Source organism: Buteo buteo, chromosome 8 (genome assembly GCF_964188355.1).
Source record: "Buteo buteo chromosome 8, bButBut1.hap1.1, whole genome shotgun sequence".
Classification (NCBI taxonomy): domain Eukaryota; kingdom Metazoa; phylum Chordata; class Aves; order Accipitriformes; family Accipitridae; genus Buteo; species Buteo buteo.
Window position 1 is genome coordinate 10,342,946 of NC_134178.1, and position 12,448 is coordinate 10,355,393.

The following is a 12,448-nucleotide window of genomic DNA, read 5'->3' on the forward strand; positions in this document are numbered from 1 at the left end:
TGTCCACAACAACAGTTACATTGTGCATATTCTGTGACATGTCTCATTTGAATGCCTGCCAAACACCTTCCCTTTTTTTCTTTTCTTTAAAATGGGACAGAAATGTGTCTCTTCAAATCATTCCCATAACCCTGTTGCCAGCCTTGGGACTGACCCTTGAGAAACATAAGATGCAAAATGTAAGATGCAGGCAATTATCCTTGAACTGTTAAAGCAAAAAAGAAAAAAAAATTCACAACTTAGGATAGCACCGTCCTACAAAGATCATGAATTCTGGTGTACTGTAGTTCTAATTTGTTTTTAAGGGCTTTTGAACATTAAAAAAAAAATTTAGGAGTGACATGACACTATCTTCCACACACTGTTCTGCCAATGCAACTTAACTGTGATCTGTTATTTCCTTTGTGAGCTGGGTATGTCACATTATTTCTTTTCACATTATAATGATTTTATTTGTGCCACTGGAAACTGCACACAGTGCTCAAGGGTATGTAAGATACTAAAAGGAACGTTTTGCTTTCCAGTAATATCTTCTGGATAATCCACAAGGAACATTTCCAGTAATATCTTCTGGATAATCCACAAGGAACATTTCGCTTTTCAGTAATATTTTCTGGATAATCCACAAGATTGCACTGCACGTACCAAGCTTTCTAGAAAACATTGTTACATGTTTAGTTTCATCAGAATATGTGCTCTACAACAACTCTGGAGTGCTGAGGGTTCGTTTCCTGTTTATATTTGAGCTTCCAAAGCCAAAAGCCAAAAAGCATACTTTAGTAACGTTTAATGATGTCTTACATATTAGGTAGTGATGCAAGTCCAATAAAAGGCTGATGAACAGCGTAATAAACTGCCTTTTATAGTCAAAATTTTAAATTAATGTGAAACCCAAACTGCTTATTAAACCAGATTTTGGATCAGATGTCTGTCTTAATTGCTTTACTAGCACCATAAAACCAAAAGACAAAAACCACACTATGTTAATTGTCATATCTAGCTTGAATCAAAACACAATTCAAATCACTAATGTAACTAATCTCAATACATTCCTTTTCAACTAGCTATTAAAACAAATATGAAATTTTAGATTATATAATCCTGGTAACTGTTTGTAATAGTTAAACAGAACTGGTCTCTGTAAGATTGGAACTTCACTCTTGTCTATTTCCCTGCAACTGTGCACTTAGATTGGAAACTTACCTTAATACATCTGTCTCATAATTGTTTTTTAAATGTTACAGGTTAGTACATTTCAAGAGGTATAAAGGAAAACAACCAAAAATATCTTATTAGGTTAGAGATTTTACACTGAAACTTGATGAGAAATTTAGATGGAAATCTACAAGAGCCAGGCTCAAAGCACAAAATAAACACCACAACCAAAGACCCGCTTCCATTAAGATCAGATCAGACTTTGCAGGTGTTTGTACAGCTGTTGGCTTGGTCTTACACTGAGTAAAAAAGGGGCTGTGATCTTCTGCATGGGGAGCCAAAGTTCTCATGCTTTGACCCCCATCTCAAAAAGTGCTTCAAGATGTCCAGCCCTGTGCATTTCAAATACAGTTTCACAGTGTTAGTAATAGCGTGAAGTCCTTGTCTACAACCTTCAGGTTGCTGGACTGAGAGAATTATGAGCAACTTATTCCTTCCATTTTAGGACTGCAACTTGAAACATTTTTACTTGACATTTGCTATCAATTCATGCAAATAAAAAGGCAAAAATAGCTCTTTGAACCTGTGCACAAAAGGGATGGTCAAGTTGTTATTTTGGGAGTCATTTACTGTTTTAACTCATCCCCTCTCTAAGATGTGCTCAAACTTACTCTTCTCCCACCCCATCCACTTCAACACTTTTCCTTCTCACACACGAATGTTCTTCTTGCTCCCATTTTGCGTGCCTTACTCCTTTTTCCTAGCTGCTCTTATCTGACCTCTGCAAAGCCTTCTCATTCTTAACCTCAAAGAAACCCGTTCACTTTTCCTTCAGACATGACTAAAATGAGGGAGGGATAGAGAGAGAGAAGAGAAAGGGAGAAAAAAGAAAAGAAGGAAGGTGGGAACAAAGAAACTTCTGCAGTCCCAGGCGGCTTTCCAACTGCTGCTCTACCCCTCCCAAGCCCCCATCCCTGCTTCTTATCCTGTCTCTTCAAGGCTGTTCTCACTACTCTCCAATGGCCAGTTCATAGCCACATCCTTCCACTTCACCTTTCTACCACCTCTGAAAGTCAGCTACTCCATCCACTTTAACATCCCAGGAAAGTTAAAAACTCATTTACAGATACTTGCCTTTCATATGGATCTTAAAGTGTTTGTTATTGTTGGTATGCAAACTTGCCCACTTATTGTTTCACATTTTGATTGACTAGCAATGGTCAAGGGGCTCCCAGCTGTAATCCCAGCATATATTCTCATTCCAAAATAAAAGGAAGCCAGGAAGCAATCTCTGGCCTGGCACCCATGCTGTTGAGAGCCTGAGCAACTGACCACATCTGCATTGCACAGTGTGTGGCTCTGGCTTTGCTCTGGGTGCTATGTGATAAATCTGGGATCTTAAGACACAGCTATTATTTTTGCATGTTCAAACTGTTTGAAGGTATGTGAGGGCTGTGCTGCAGTCCAACAGAGTGGTGTTTTACAGCATAAAACTGAGGGTATGTTTTGCAGCGCCTGGATGAGGTAGAAGGACCTGAATCTTTGAGTGTGCAAAACCTCCTGGGATAGTGTTAGACGACTGATAAGGGTGGAGCAAGCCAAACCTGGTGCAGCCCTGTCCTAACTGCCTTGTAGGAGAGTTTTCTGGAGTTTAGCATCCCCCAGGAGGGGCCCCAGGCTCTCTGGAGCCTTGTCTAGTTGGAATGGTGCAAAGGAGAACCAGGAATGACCCAACAGGCAAATATATGATTGGGGTCCAAGATTCAAACTGTTCCCTGGACTTCTTTAATTTAACAGTGCAGCTGTACCCTTACCATCCTTTATGACTCCAGACATAAAGAATGCCAATCAAACATGTCATTCACTAGTGGGGAACTCAGCTGCCCTTGAGGCTCTCAGCAGCATTACATAATAAATATATACATAAGTGTATGTGTCTTTAGCTGTAATAAAAGAAGTTGCATAAATTAGAGGCCACTGGATGGCAGGAAACTAGTAGAATAATGATGACAGGACACTGCTGCCAAAAACAGTGCTTAATCTTGATGTTGCAATGGAGCAGGGCTAACTGGGAATGCTCATTGAAGCCTAGGCAGGTAACTCTACGCATTTTCAAAACATTTCTCAGAGAATTGCTTGTATTTTAGTTGGGGGTGAGGTCCCTATTTATGCATTCGTAATATAGCTGGATACAAGCAGAGATGCCATTAGAAGTTCTTTGCATTGAAAATGTGCAGGGCATTCAAAATTACTTAGTAGGACCACTGGCACAGAAAGAGTTCTCTGGGGATACAGAAGGATCTAGATATTCACCATACCTTCATTTTTTATGCATGTGATGTTCATCATAGGTCTGAGAAGGATTAACATCAGAAATCATTTTCAGTAAAGGCTTAAACGTAGGGTTGCAAGAATATTTAGTCCTTAACTGTAAGCTGAAAAACTGGACCTCAGAAAGTCAACCACTGGCACCAGACCCTGAAGCAAAGGGGAGTGAACAGTCCTCCCTAGGACAGTCTTTGGTCTAGACAGTGAGCTGGTCGCCACTGCAGGGCGTACTTGAAATACCATACTAAGGTGCTCTGTGCCAAGAAGCCAATACAGGGCAATTCAAGCAGTATCGAAAGAGCTAGTCACAAGGTTCCACAAAAGCCTAACATGGTAACTAAGGAAACCTTCTATTACTCTTTTTCCCTTGCCTTTGAGAGAATGTGATTTCCTGATTTTTTTTCTCTCTACGGTTTTATCAGAGGCTGACAGCAGCTTTTAAGAGTCAGTCCTTCGACTGCACATGTTGAGAGGTGCCAGAGCACTTCTGGATGTCAACTGCTCTGAAACTGTTGCTGCAGATGTTTTGTGGGCTTCGCAGAAATACACTAATCTCTCCAGCAGGGTCATGCTTAGCCAAAGCCTCCCTATCTCTCTGAGTTACAGAATGACTTCCTGACATCCTTCCCAGTGCTGTCTTCTTCCATCCATGCAAAAGACCCTCCACGGACATAAAAAGATGCTTGAAAATCACAAAACCTTTCATATCCTCAGTTGGAGGCAGCCAACAACAGTGGTGAAAAGAATTTAACCATGACAACATTGGGTGACCATGCCCCAGCAATAGGATAAATGTGATCAAGCAACTGAGAAGTAACAGAGCATTTGTCATTAAACACTGGCAGTCTGGCCCTTGAAATTCAGTTCAGTATTATACACACACACACGCACGCACGCATGTACAGACATTAGCACAGGGCAATCTTCACTCTTTATATGCTCAACACTACATGATTAATGATAAAGTATGTTAAAAAACCACAGCTGTTTTGCTCTCACGAGCTGCTTCTATACAATGGATGCTATACAGGTTTCATAACACCATAACACAATCTTGCAAAACAAAGGATTTACTCTTTCATTCTTGATGTCTTACATTTCCTGTCCCTATTTATCATCAGTTACAATACATTTCTGTATGTTATCCACAACCAAAGCAAAAGTTCAAAGGCCAAATTTGCATATTAAAATGTAATAAAAGTTCTAATGCATTAAACTTCCCATTCCCAAAGGATATTGTGAAGTACTGTCATACAATGAACAGCGTTATTCTGAGTGATGAAGATTATAAATTACTATGACATACAGCTATGCAAGATACTGCAGTAGACCTGCTGATGTAATTCCCGTTGCATTTAAAAATCCACGTCCCTGCTTCTGCTAGTGCTGAGTCTGGCCACAATGTTTACTGTAAACTCTAATCAAATGAGCAGGGCAACCGGGGCTGATTGCAAGACATTACTACATCTTACCTGTGTTTCGCTGTATATGTTCAAAAACTGAAATGGTGTCATCACTCAGGAAGTAGGAAATAATGAATTTCCGATCCTTGTCAATAGGACTATCTGTGACGAATTTTGCAAGAAAACGCAGTATGTTACTTTCCATGCCACTTCTAAAAAGCGAAAGAAGAGGTAAGAAATCAAAAACAGAGTATGAAAAAAGTTTTCATCACTAAGATACATATTCTCCTGAGTTTTGTAACATGCATTAATTGTGTCATTCCTGGACCACGAAGGGAAATGGCATAAGATTCCCTACTTTGTCAAAAATCATTTTCAGCTTAAATTAACAGAACCAGCTAGAGTCAGCCAGACAGAAAGGAATCATTTTCAGGCGAAAATTACTGCTTTGCCACAGGTCTGGAATGAATTTGTATTCAAATTCAGTTGCAGATCAAACTCCAAGTTTCTTTCCAGAAAATTTATAAAGAAAGAACACATTTATGTATGTATATTTTTTAAATCAAATTCTGAATAGCAATACGTACTAGGATTACCTCCACAAAATCAGGCCCACCAGATGATCTTACTAGTTGGATATTTGTTAAGTGATTGTGGTTTAAATTATTTACAGTACCACTATATGCCTATATGCACTATCAATACATTTCCAAGCCTTTTTCTAATAGCTTTCTTCTTTTACAGAGGTTCTACAGGTGAATCTCTAGCATGTGCCTTGGCTTTCCACTTAGGCTTCAACAACCACTGCCTGACAAACCATTTCGTAATGGAAAGTAAAGGGTTACTGCTTTAATATTGCTCCAGTAAACTGCACGAAATTCAGCAGACAAAAAAAGTAAATGCCAGAAAGTCAAACAGAAAAACAAATCAGTGTTGGACTGCTGAAGCATACAAAATTCCTGACTAATTCCTGGACTAAGACTTCCATCAAACTCCCACTGAAGACAGGAGAAGGGGAGAAGGTAGGGGATGGGAGGGTCAGAATATTTACCTTCTCAAAAGAGAAATTTTGCTGAGTTTGGAGAAAATTGGAGTACCATGTCACTAAACCAGTCCTCATGCACCTGTCCCTTAAAAGTCTGATGAGCTGCATATTTTGCTGAAAAAAATGACTTTCCTACTTAACATTTATGTCCTTCACAAAAAGACATAATTTATAAAAGTTAGAAATATTTTTCACTGAAATACCTGTCTTTTTCCATGAATTTCTTGAAATCTCTTTGGGGAGGCTTGGGAAGCAGACCCATACAGGAGCACAGAGAATCCTCTTCAGAACCAAATCCAGTATAAGGAGGAAACTTTTTTTCTGTTTTTGGAGGTGGTAGAGCCTTATATGGAACTGGGGTGAAATCCTCTACAACAAAGACAGCAAAACTTATTTATTACTTTTCTGATGAAGCCATTCTACTAAGGATTTAAACTTCCAGTATGAATACTTATTGGCCTATTTCTGTAACAGAGCACTGATCAAAGTCAAACCAGGATCCCTCCTACTGTTACAAGGTAGAAAAAGACTCCAGAGAAGCCAACAGCAAAATTACTGTTTCTTCAAGTGTTTCAGGATTTCATCTATAATCTTAAAATGTTTGACAAATATCATTAAGATACACAGGCAAAAGGAAAGACAAATATAGTTTCAAAATGGGATAAAATAATAAGTTAACAACTCTAAATTAATTTTTCAGTTTTATCCTTTGAGACAACATGATTAAGTAAATACTTGACTTATGAGTTTCCTGCCCTCTGCTTTTTGTCAGAAGAAAATAAATACATATATAAATAAAATTTTATTCATTATTTAAATCAGACATATATGAGAAGATTTTGGTACGTTGAAGCCAATAGCTTCAGTCCATATCTCACTTCACCCAGAGTTTCGGAAGCTTTGTTTTTCCTCATTTTCCCCAGCCTCAAGTCTTCCCTCACAGTGATCAATGGTCCTGACTATCCCACATATACAGCAGGAGCTCTCCTGACTCTGCAGAGACATGTCTGGTCAGGGACTTGCACTCACTTCCCATAGGGGTTGCTCCCAAAAGCTCTCCTGCCCTATGGTCCCTCCTCACTCCTCTCTTGGTGAAAATCTTGGTGTACCATTTGGCCCCTTGTTGCTTCCCTGCACCGCACTTTCACTGCAACACAGTTTCCAGCTGCCAGTGGGGTTCCCGTAAAACTTCAAGAGAGTAATACAGTCTGCTGGTTAAATAAGGTTAATGGAAAATGGAAACCGTGAGAGGAAAAAATAACTTGTATGTGGGAGAAAGTAAATGGGCAGACCTGAGGCAAATGAAGACATAAATCATAGGAACACAGGATAATTCAGGTTGGACAGGACCTCGGGAGGTCTCTAGCGTGGTCTCCTGCTCAGGACAGGGTCAGCCCCAGGCCAGACCAGGCTGCTCCAAGCTGTGTCCAGTTGGGTTTGACACCTGCCAGGATGGAGGTTGCGCAGCCTGCCCTGGCAGCCTGCCCCAGGGAGGAAAGTTCTTCCTGATACCCAACCCTGAGCCTCTTGTTTCCACTATGCATGTTGTCTCGTGTCCTCCCACCACGTACCCCTGAAAAGAGCCGGGCAGCCTGGTCTCAGCAACCTCCCCATGGGTGGGTGCAGGCGGCTGCTCAGGGCCCTTCCCGGGCTGAGCAAGCCCTGCTCCCTCGGGTATTCCTCAGCCCTGACCGTCCTGGGGCCTCCCCTGAACTCACCGCGGCTGGTCCATGTCTTTCCTGTCCTGGCAGACCCAAAAGGTGACACAGCACCTTGATGAGGTCTAACGAGCGCTGAGCAGAGGGGGACAGTCACTTTGCTCGATTTTAGGGCAGCCCAGGCTGCGGCTGGCCCTCTTTGCTGTGGCCCCAAGCCCAGCTTGCCACGTCCCACAACCCGCAGAGCCCTTCCCACGCCAACACAGGTGCAAAACGAGAAGGCGAAAGCCAACTGGTGCAGCACTGCCCATGTAGAGCAGCATCACCTCCACACCTGGGTGCGCTGGAGACCCTGCCCCAAAGAAGGGAGAGCTGGCTGGGCGAGTGAGCGAAAGACAAACACATGAGGCAAACTGGAATCACAAACCGCAGCCCAGGGGGCAAAGAGTGACGCAAGTGAACGGTGTATAAAAGTGGATCCCATGAAATAAAGGGTTCTTCTTTAAAACTTAACTTCTCTACCCAGAACTGAAGAGACATGAATAGCCTGAACTTGTAGCATGGGTTTCAGTGCAAATAGAGGACGACAAAACTGCTGTCACTTGGAACATTTTCTGCATTGGTTCATGATTAAAATGTTTTAAACATGGCTATATCGCAAGATCAAAGCAACATACTCTCTTAAAATCTGACTTGTCTAACAGCAGTATGAAGTTGAAATACATAGAAAGCATTCAGATGTCAGAGTTTTTCTTTAACTTGAAAACACTATGAGATCTCCTTTGGCCTTTACCTCTTAGAAGAACACGGTCCGACTCGCAAAGCTAATACTTGCACCTGAATCAGTCAAAAGGGGATTTTGCAAAACCATGCCAACATTTTTCTCCATAAAAACTACGTGTGCCCTTTCTGTGATTCAGAAGTACGAAGGCCAGGCCCATATGCAAAAAGAAAGTCCATTCATCAATTTCGAAAGCAACCTTTACCGTGAAAGAGTACGTGCGTACGTAAAGACGCACCAAAATACTCTTTTCTAAATAATGTCTGTGACAAAAAAAAAAAAAAAAAAAATTGCCTCTCGAGACATTTTTCAGTCTGCCACGTTACAGGACAGACACAGGCGATTCTTGCTACGGGCAGTACGCAGATCGACACCCACGGAGACGGAGAGCAAAGCCCGGCCCCGCCACCGGCCCCGACCCGCGGCTGCCCCGAGCGGCGGTTCCCGCGCTCCCACAGCGCCACCTAGTGGCCGCGCGGCAGGGCGGGCGGCGCCCCCCCCCGCCCCCCGGTTCCCCTCAGGGCCTGGCGCGGCGGTCCGGGCTGGGCTGCTGCCCGTGAGGGGTCTTGATGCCGCTTAGGAACCTTAACGTCCGGTTTTTTTAACTGCGCAATACGTTAACCTGCACCGATGCCGTCTCCCTCAGAGCCCGGAGGTTTGTAGCAGCGCGTGTTTCAGCAGAAGCAAAGCCCTTTGCGTGGTTGCGGATAACGCGCTTCCTGCCAAAAGCGTTTGGGAAGCCGGGACGTTCAGTTGGACCGATAAAAGACAAGCTAATGTGTTTACATGCAGGTCACAGTGTACGCGCATTAACACTCACGCATACGGCATTCATTAAGAAATGCTAAAGCATTTCCCTTTGTATGTACTTTAGCACATGTGGATGAAAATTAGATTTATAAACTAGAAGGAAACTACCAATTAAGAGGAATATTGTGTTAGCCCCAGAGAGCGTGTTAAATCCCTCACGGCCCAAGCCTGGAGTAAACGGAGTCCAAAGAGAAGTTCAGCGCTTTGGTTCCCACCCTTTCCCCGAAGTAAAATGACCGTGCTTCGTTCAGACTCACTAAAGAGAACAAGGTAAACATCCAGCCTTGTGCCACCCACAGTTTCCAGGATTTTAAAGGATTATGTATTCACATTCTCTCCTGTGAATGAGGAAATTCAGAAAGAAATTGCCATGGAGAAATACAGTTTACAAAACTAGTTAAAAACTCATTTCTGCAACTTGTGAACAGCCAGCTAGGTGCAGTGGACTAATAGCCATACCTGAGCTCAAAACTCATTTCATCTTTGCTCTGCCACACACCACGAGGGTAGAATCAGACAGACAACTTGCATTACACACAAAATGCACTCCTCTCAAGGTTATCGCCATTTCTTAAGAAAATTACCTCTGTCCAGTCTGGAAAAGGAATCAATGCTCTCTTCTTCCAGGCTGTAACATGTTCAGTGTGAATTTACAGTGGGTAGAGGGTAAATTGAAAGTCCAGGATTACAAATTTCTACTTCCAGAAAGAATAGCATAGATATTTTCCCCATTGACAGTTTCACCCCCTTGTTACTGCACCAATTGATGCCCAGCAGGAGATGGGCATAAGATATTTCACCTAGTGTATCAAACATGTACCACGTAACTTTTTCTCACAACAGCAAACCCGGAGTGAGATTTGAACAAGCAGTGGGAACAGGAAGAAACAAAACAGCTCCAGCCACATCTTTAGCATATAAACAATTTGAAGATAGCACAGCCTTCTCAGTAAGAAAAACTAAAAGAGAAAATTCCTCAAGAAGAATTTGTTGCCACAGAGGCAGCATTAAACCAGCTTGAATGAGCTTGTCTGCTTTCAGTTTCAATATACGTGGTAAGATTTTGGTATACATTCTAAGATTACCTTCTGCCCTCAGTCAAAGAACTGTAGGAAAACCCTTATGTGTTAGATAAAACCATACTTCAAGGAAGAGTCAAGTGCTACATATTTTGGATTAGAGTGATAACCACACTGAATAGCAGTATATAGCAGGCAGGCAAGGAATTCTACCTCCAGAGGAAGAGGACAGACACCTCTGAGCATTACAGCCAAGAACAGGCAAAAGAAATCCCACTAGCCTTGGACAATATAAGAGGTGGCGATAACCTGGAGGGATGACATTGTTAACATGATGGTCTCTATACATAAGAGGAGATGTATAACAAACAGCTGAGACCTGGTTTTTGTGAGAGTCTGTCTCACAGTTTAGGTAAGAAGTACAATAAGAAGGCAATACCACCATCTTCACAACTTTTACATGCAGGATTAAAGAAAAACTAGTGCTCACAGAACCTTCCATGCAGCTAAAACATGCCAGTGTTTATTCCGAGTCAAAGAAAATCTCTTTTTACAGAGTCTTACTTCATGATTATTCCAGTTACCTGAGAAAAAAGGCATCTGTAAATGCACAAGTATATTTAGAAGCCGCTGCTCAGTCTGCACTACATGTAGCAGAGAGGTTAGACGCCAGAGAGACTCTGATCTCTGACGAGTCTACTGAAAATTGGCAGCAGGCTTTAATGCCCCCACTGAGGGAAAAGCAAGAAGTCAGCTGTTATCCAGCAGCAGCTGCCTGGCCAAAAGCACACATGTACTGGCCAGCCGATCACCCCGCACGCTGCTCTGCCCAGGCAGCAGGTCAAAGAGGGAGCCTGAGAAATGAGGGGGTGGGAGGGCGAGGAGAGCTGGGACAGGAGAGGGATCACAGGGTGCTGCGAAAAAGCATAGCAGACAGGCTTGGGAGGTGCCGGGACACTGAATAAAGATCAGTAAGAAACCAGATTTTACTGGTTTTGTTCCTTCAGGAACAATCTGTTATTTAAGAAAGAACACTTTATACTCAACTCTACACTTCATACTCAACTCTGTGCTAAGATACCGTATTTAGTGAGAAGATCGAGTATCAGCTTCACCCCACTGCACATCAGTATAGCTCACGTTTCAGCTGGGTGACCACAACACCTACATGGCTACAGAATATTTTTCTCCTTCTCTAAGGCTGCACTAGCGAGTCTGGACAGATAGTGTCACACATTAAGGCATTTTCTCTTGCATTCATAGCACTGCTAGATGACAGTAACATCATTAGCTTCCTATTGAAGGGCATTAGCTATTGTTTACCCATGGAAAAGCTCTCCTTTGCTTTTCACAAACAGTATAAAGAGTAAAACAGGCAAAACCAACATTGGAAATATATCAGATATCATAACCATGCACTTCAAGAGAAATCTAAACTGCCCTTAATTCTCCTAAAGGGCAAATTCCATCAGCAAGCAACTTATGCTGAAACTGCAGAGTCAAAAATAAATGTCGGCCTCTTTAATGGCTTTGGCAGAAGAGTATAAATTGAAGGGGAGTAATGTGAAAACACTGTAACAAACAGCTGGATTGATGCCACGAGGTGCTGAGCACTGTGCCTTGATGTAAGAACTAATTTATCCACTTGCTTACTCTTACTCAAGTAAACGGTCTCCCTGGACTCAAACTGCAATTAAGCACGTTTCAGTGTTTAATTGGATGGGAGCAGAATGCCGGGTACTGTGCAGGACTGAGCCCACTGAGAGTACCTTGTATGTCCACCAGACACAAACAAAATTTGTAACTCACTAAGTCTAAGAGGTGAACCCTCACCCTTTCTCTCTCAAAACCTGCTTCTAAGCCAAAAACTACCCTGATTCTACTCCTAGTCCCTTCCAGTTAAAAAGTCACACCTACATTTTTTTAATCCTGATGGGGAAAGCAGGAAAGAATTTCACAGCAAATTGTGAGAATCTCTTAGGTCTAAGAAAGTATGTATTTTCTGTGAACATGACTGGCTGCATCAACATGGATGGTTTTTTCATGTTAGTCAGAGTCTCTGCCATCATGTATCCTTAAAGGTACATGTGGAACACTTCCCAGTTTCCCAAAGGTCTTGGCTAGATTACATCTTTGTGTGTTTCATGTTAAGGAGACAGAGAAACTGGAGACAGCACTGAGAAAAACAAGAAAAATTATCACAGATATAAAAAAATGGACTATGGAGAAAGACTGAAAGGCTTCCCCTA

General features: G+C 42.2%; 1 protein-coding gene across 1 annotated transcript in view; it reads right to left on the reverse strand.

Moving 5' to 3' along the window:
* Window positions 1-12,448, reverse strand: part of EFHC2 (EF-hand domain containing 2) — a 62,388-nt gene that overhangs the window by 20,827 nt on the left and 29,113 nt on the right. The window contains exons 8-9 of the mRNA XM_075034697.1: window positions 6,135-6,300; window positions 4,956-5,098 (exon numbers count right to left, since the gene is read on the reverse strand). Of these exons, the coding sequence (XP_074890798.1) occupies window positions 4,956-5,098; window positions 6,135-6,300 (309 nt within the window). The remainder of the gene's footprint in view (window positions 1-4,955; window positions 5,099-6,134; window positions 6,301-12,448) is intronic.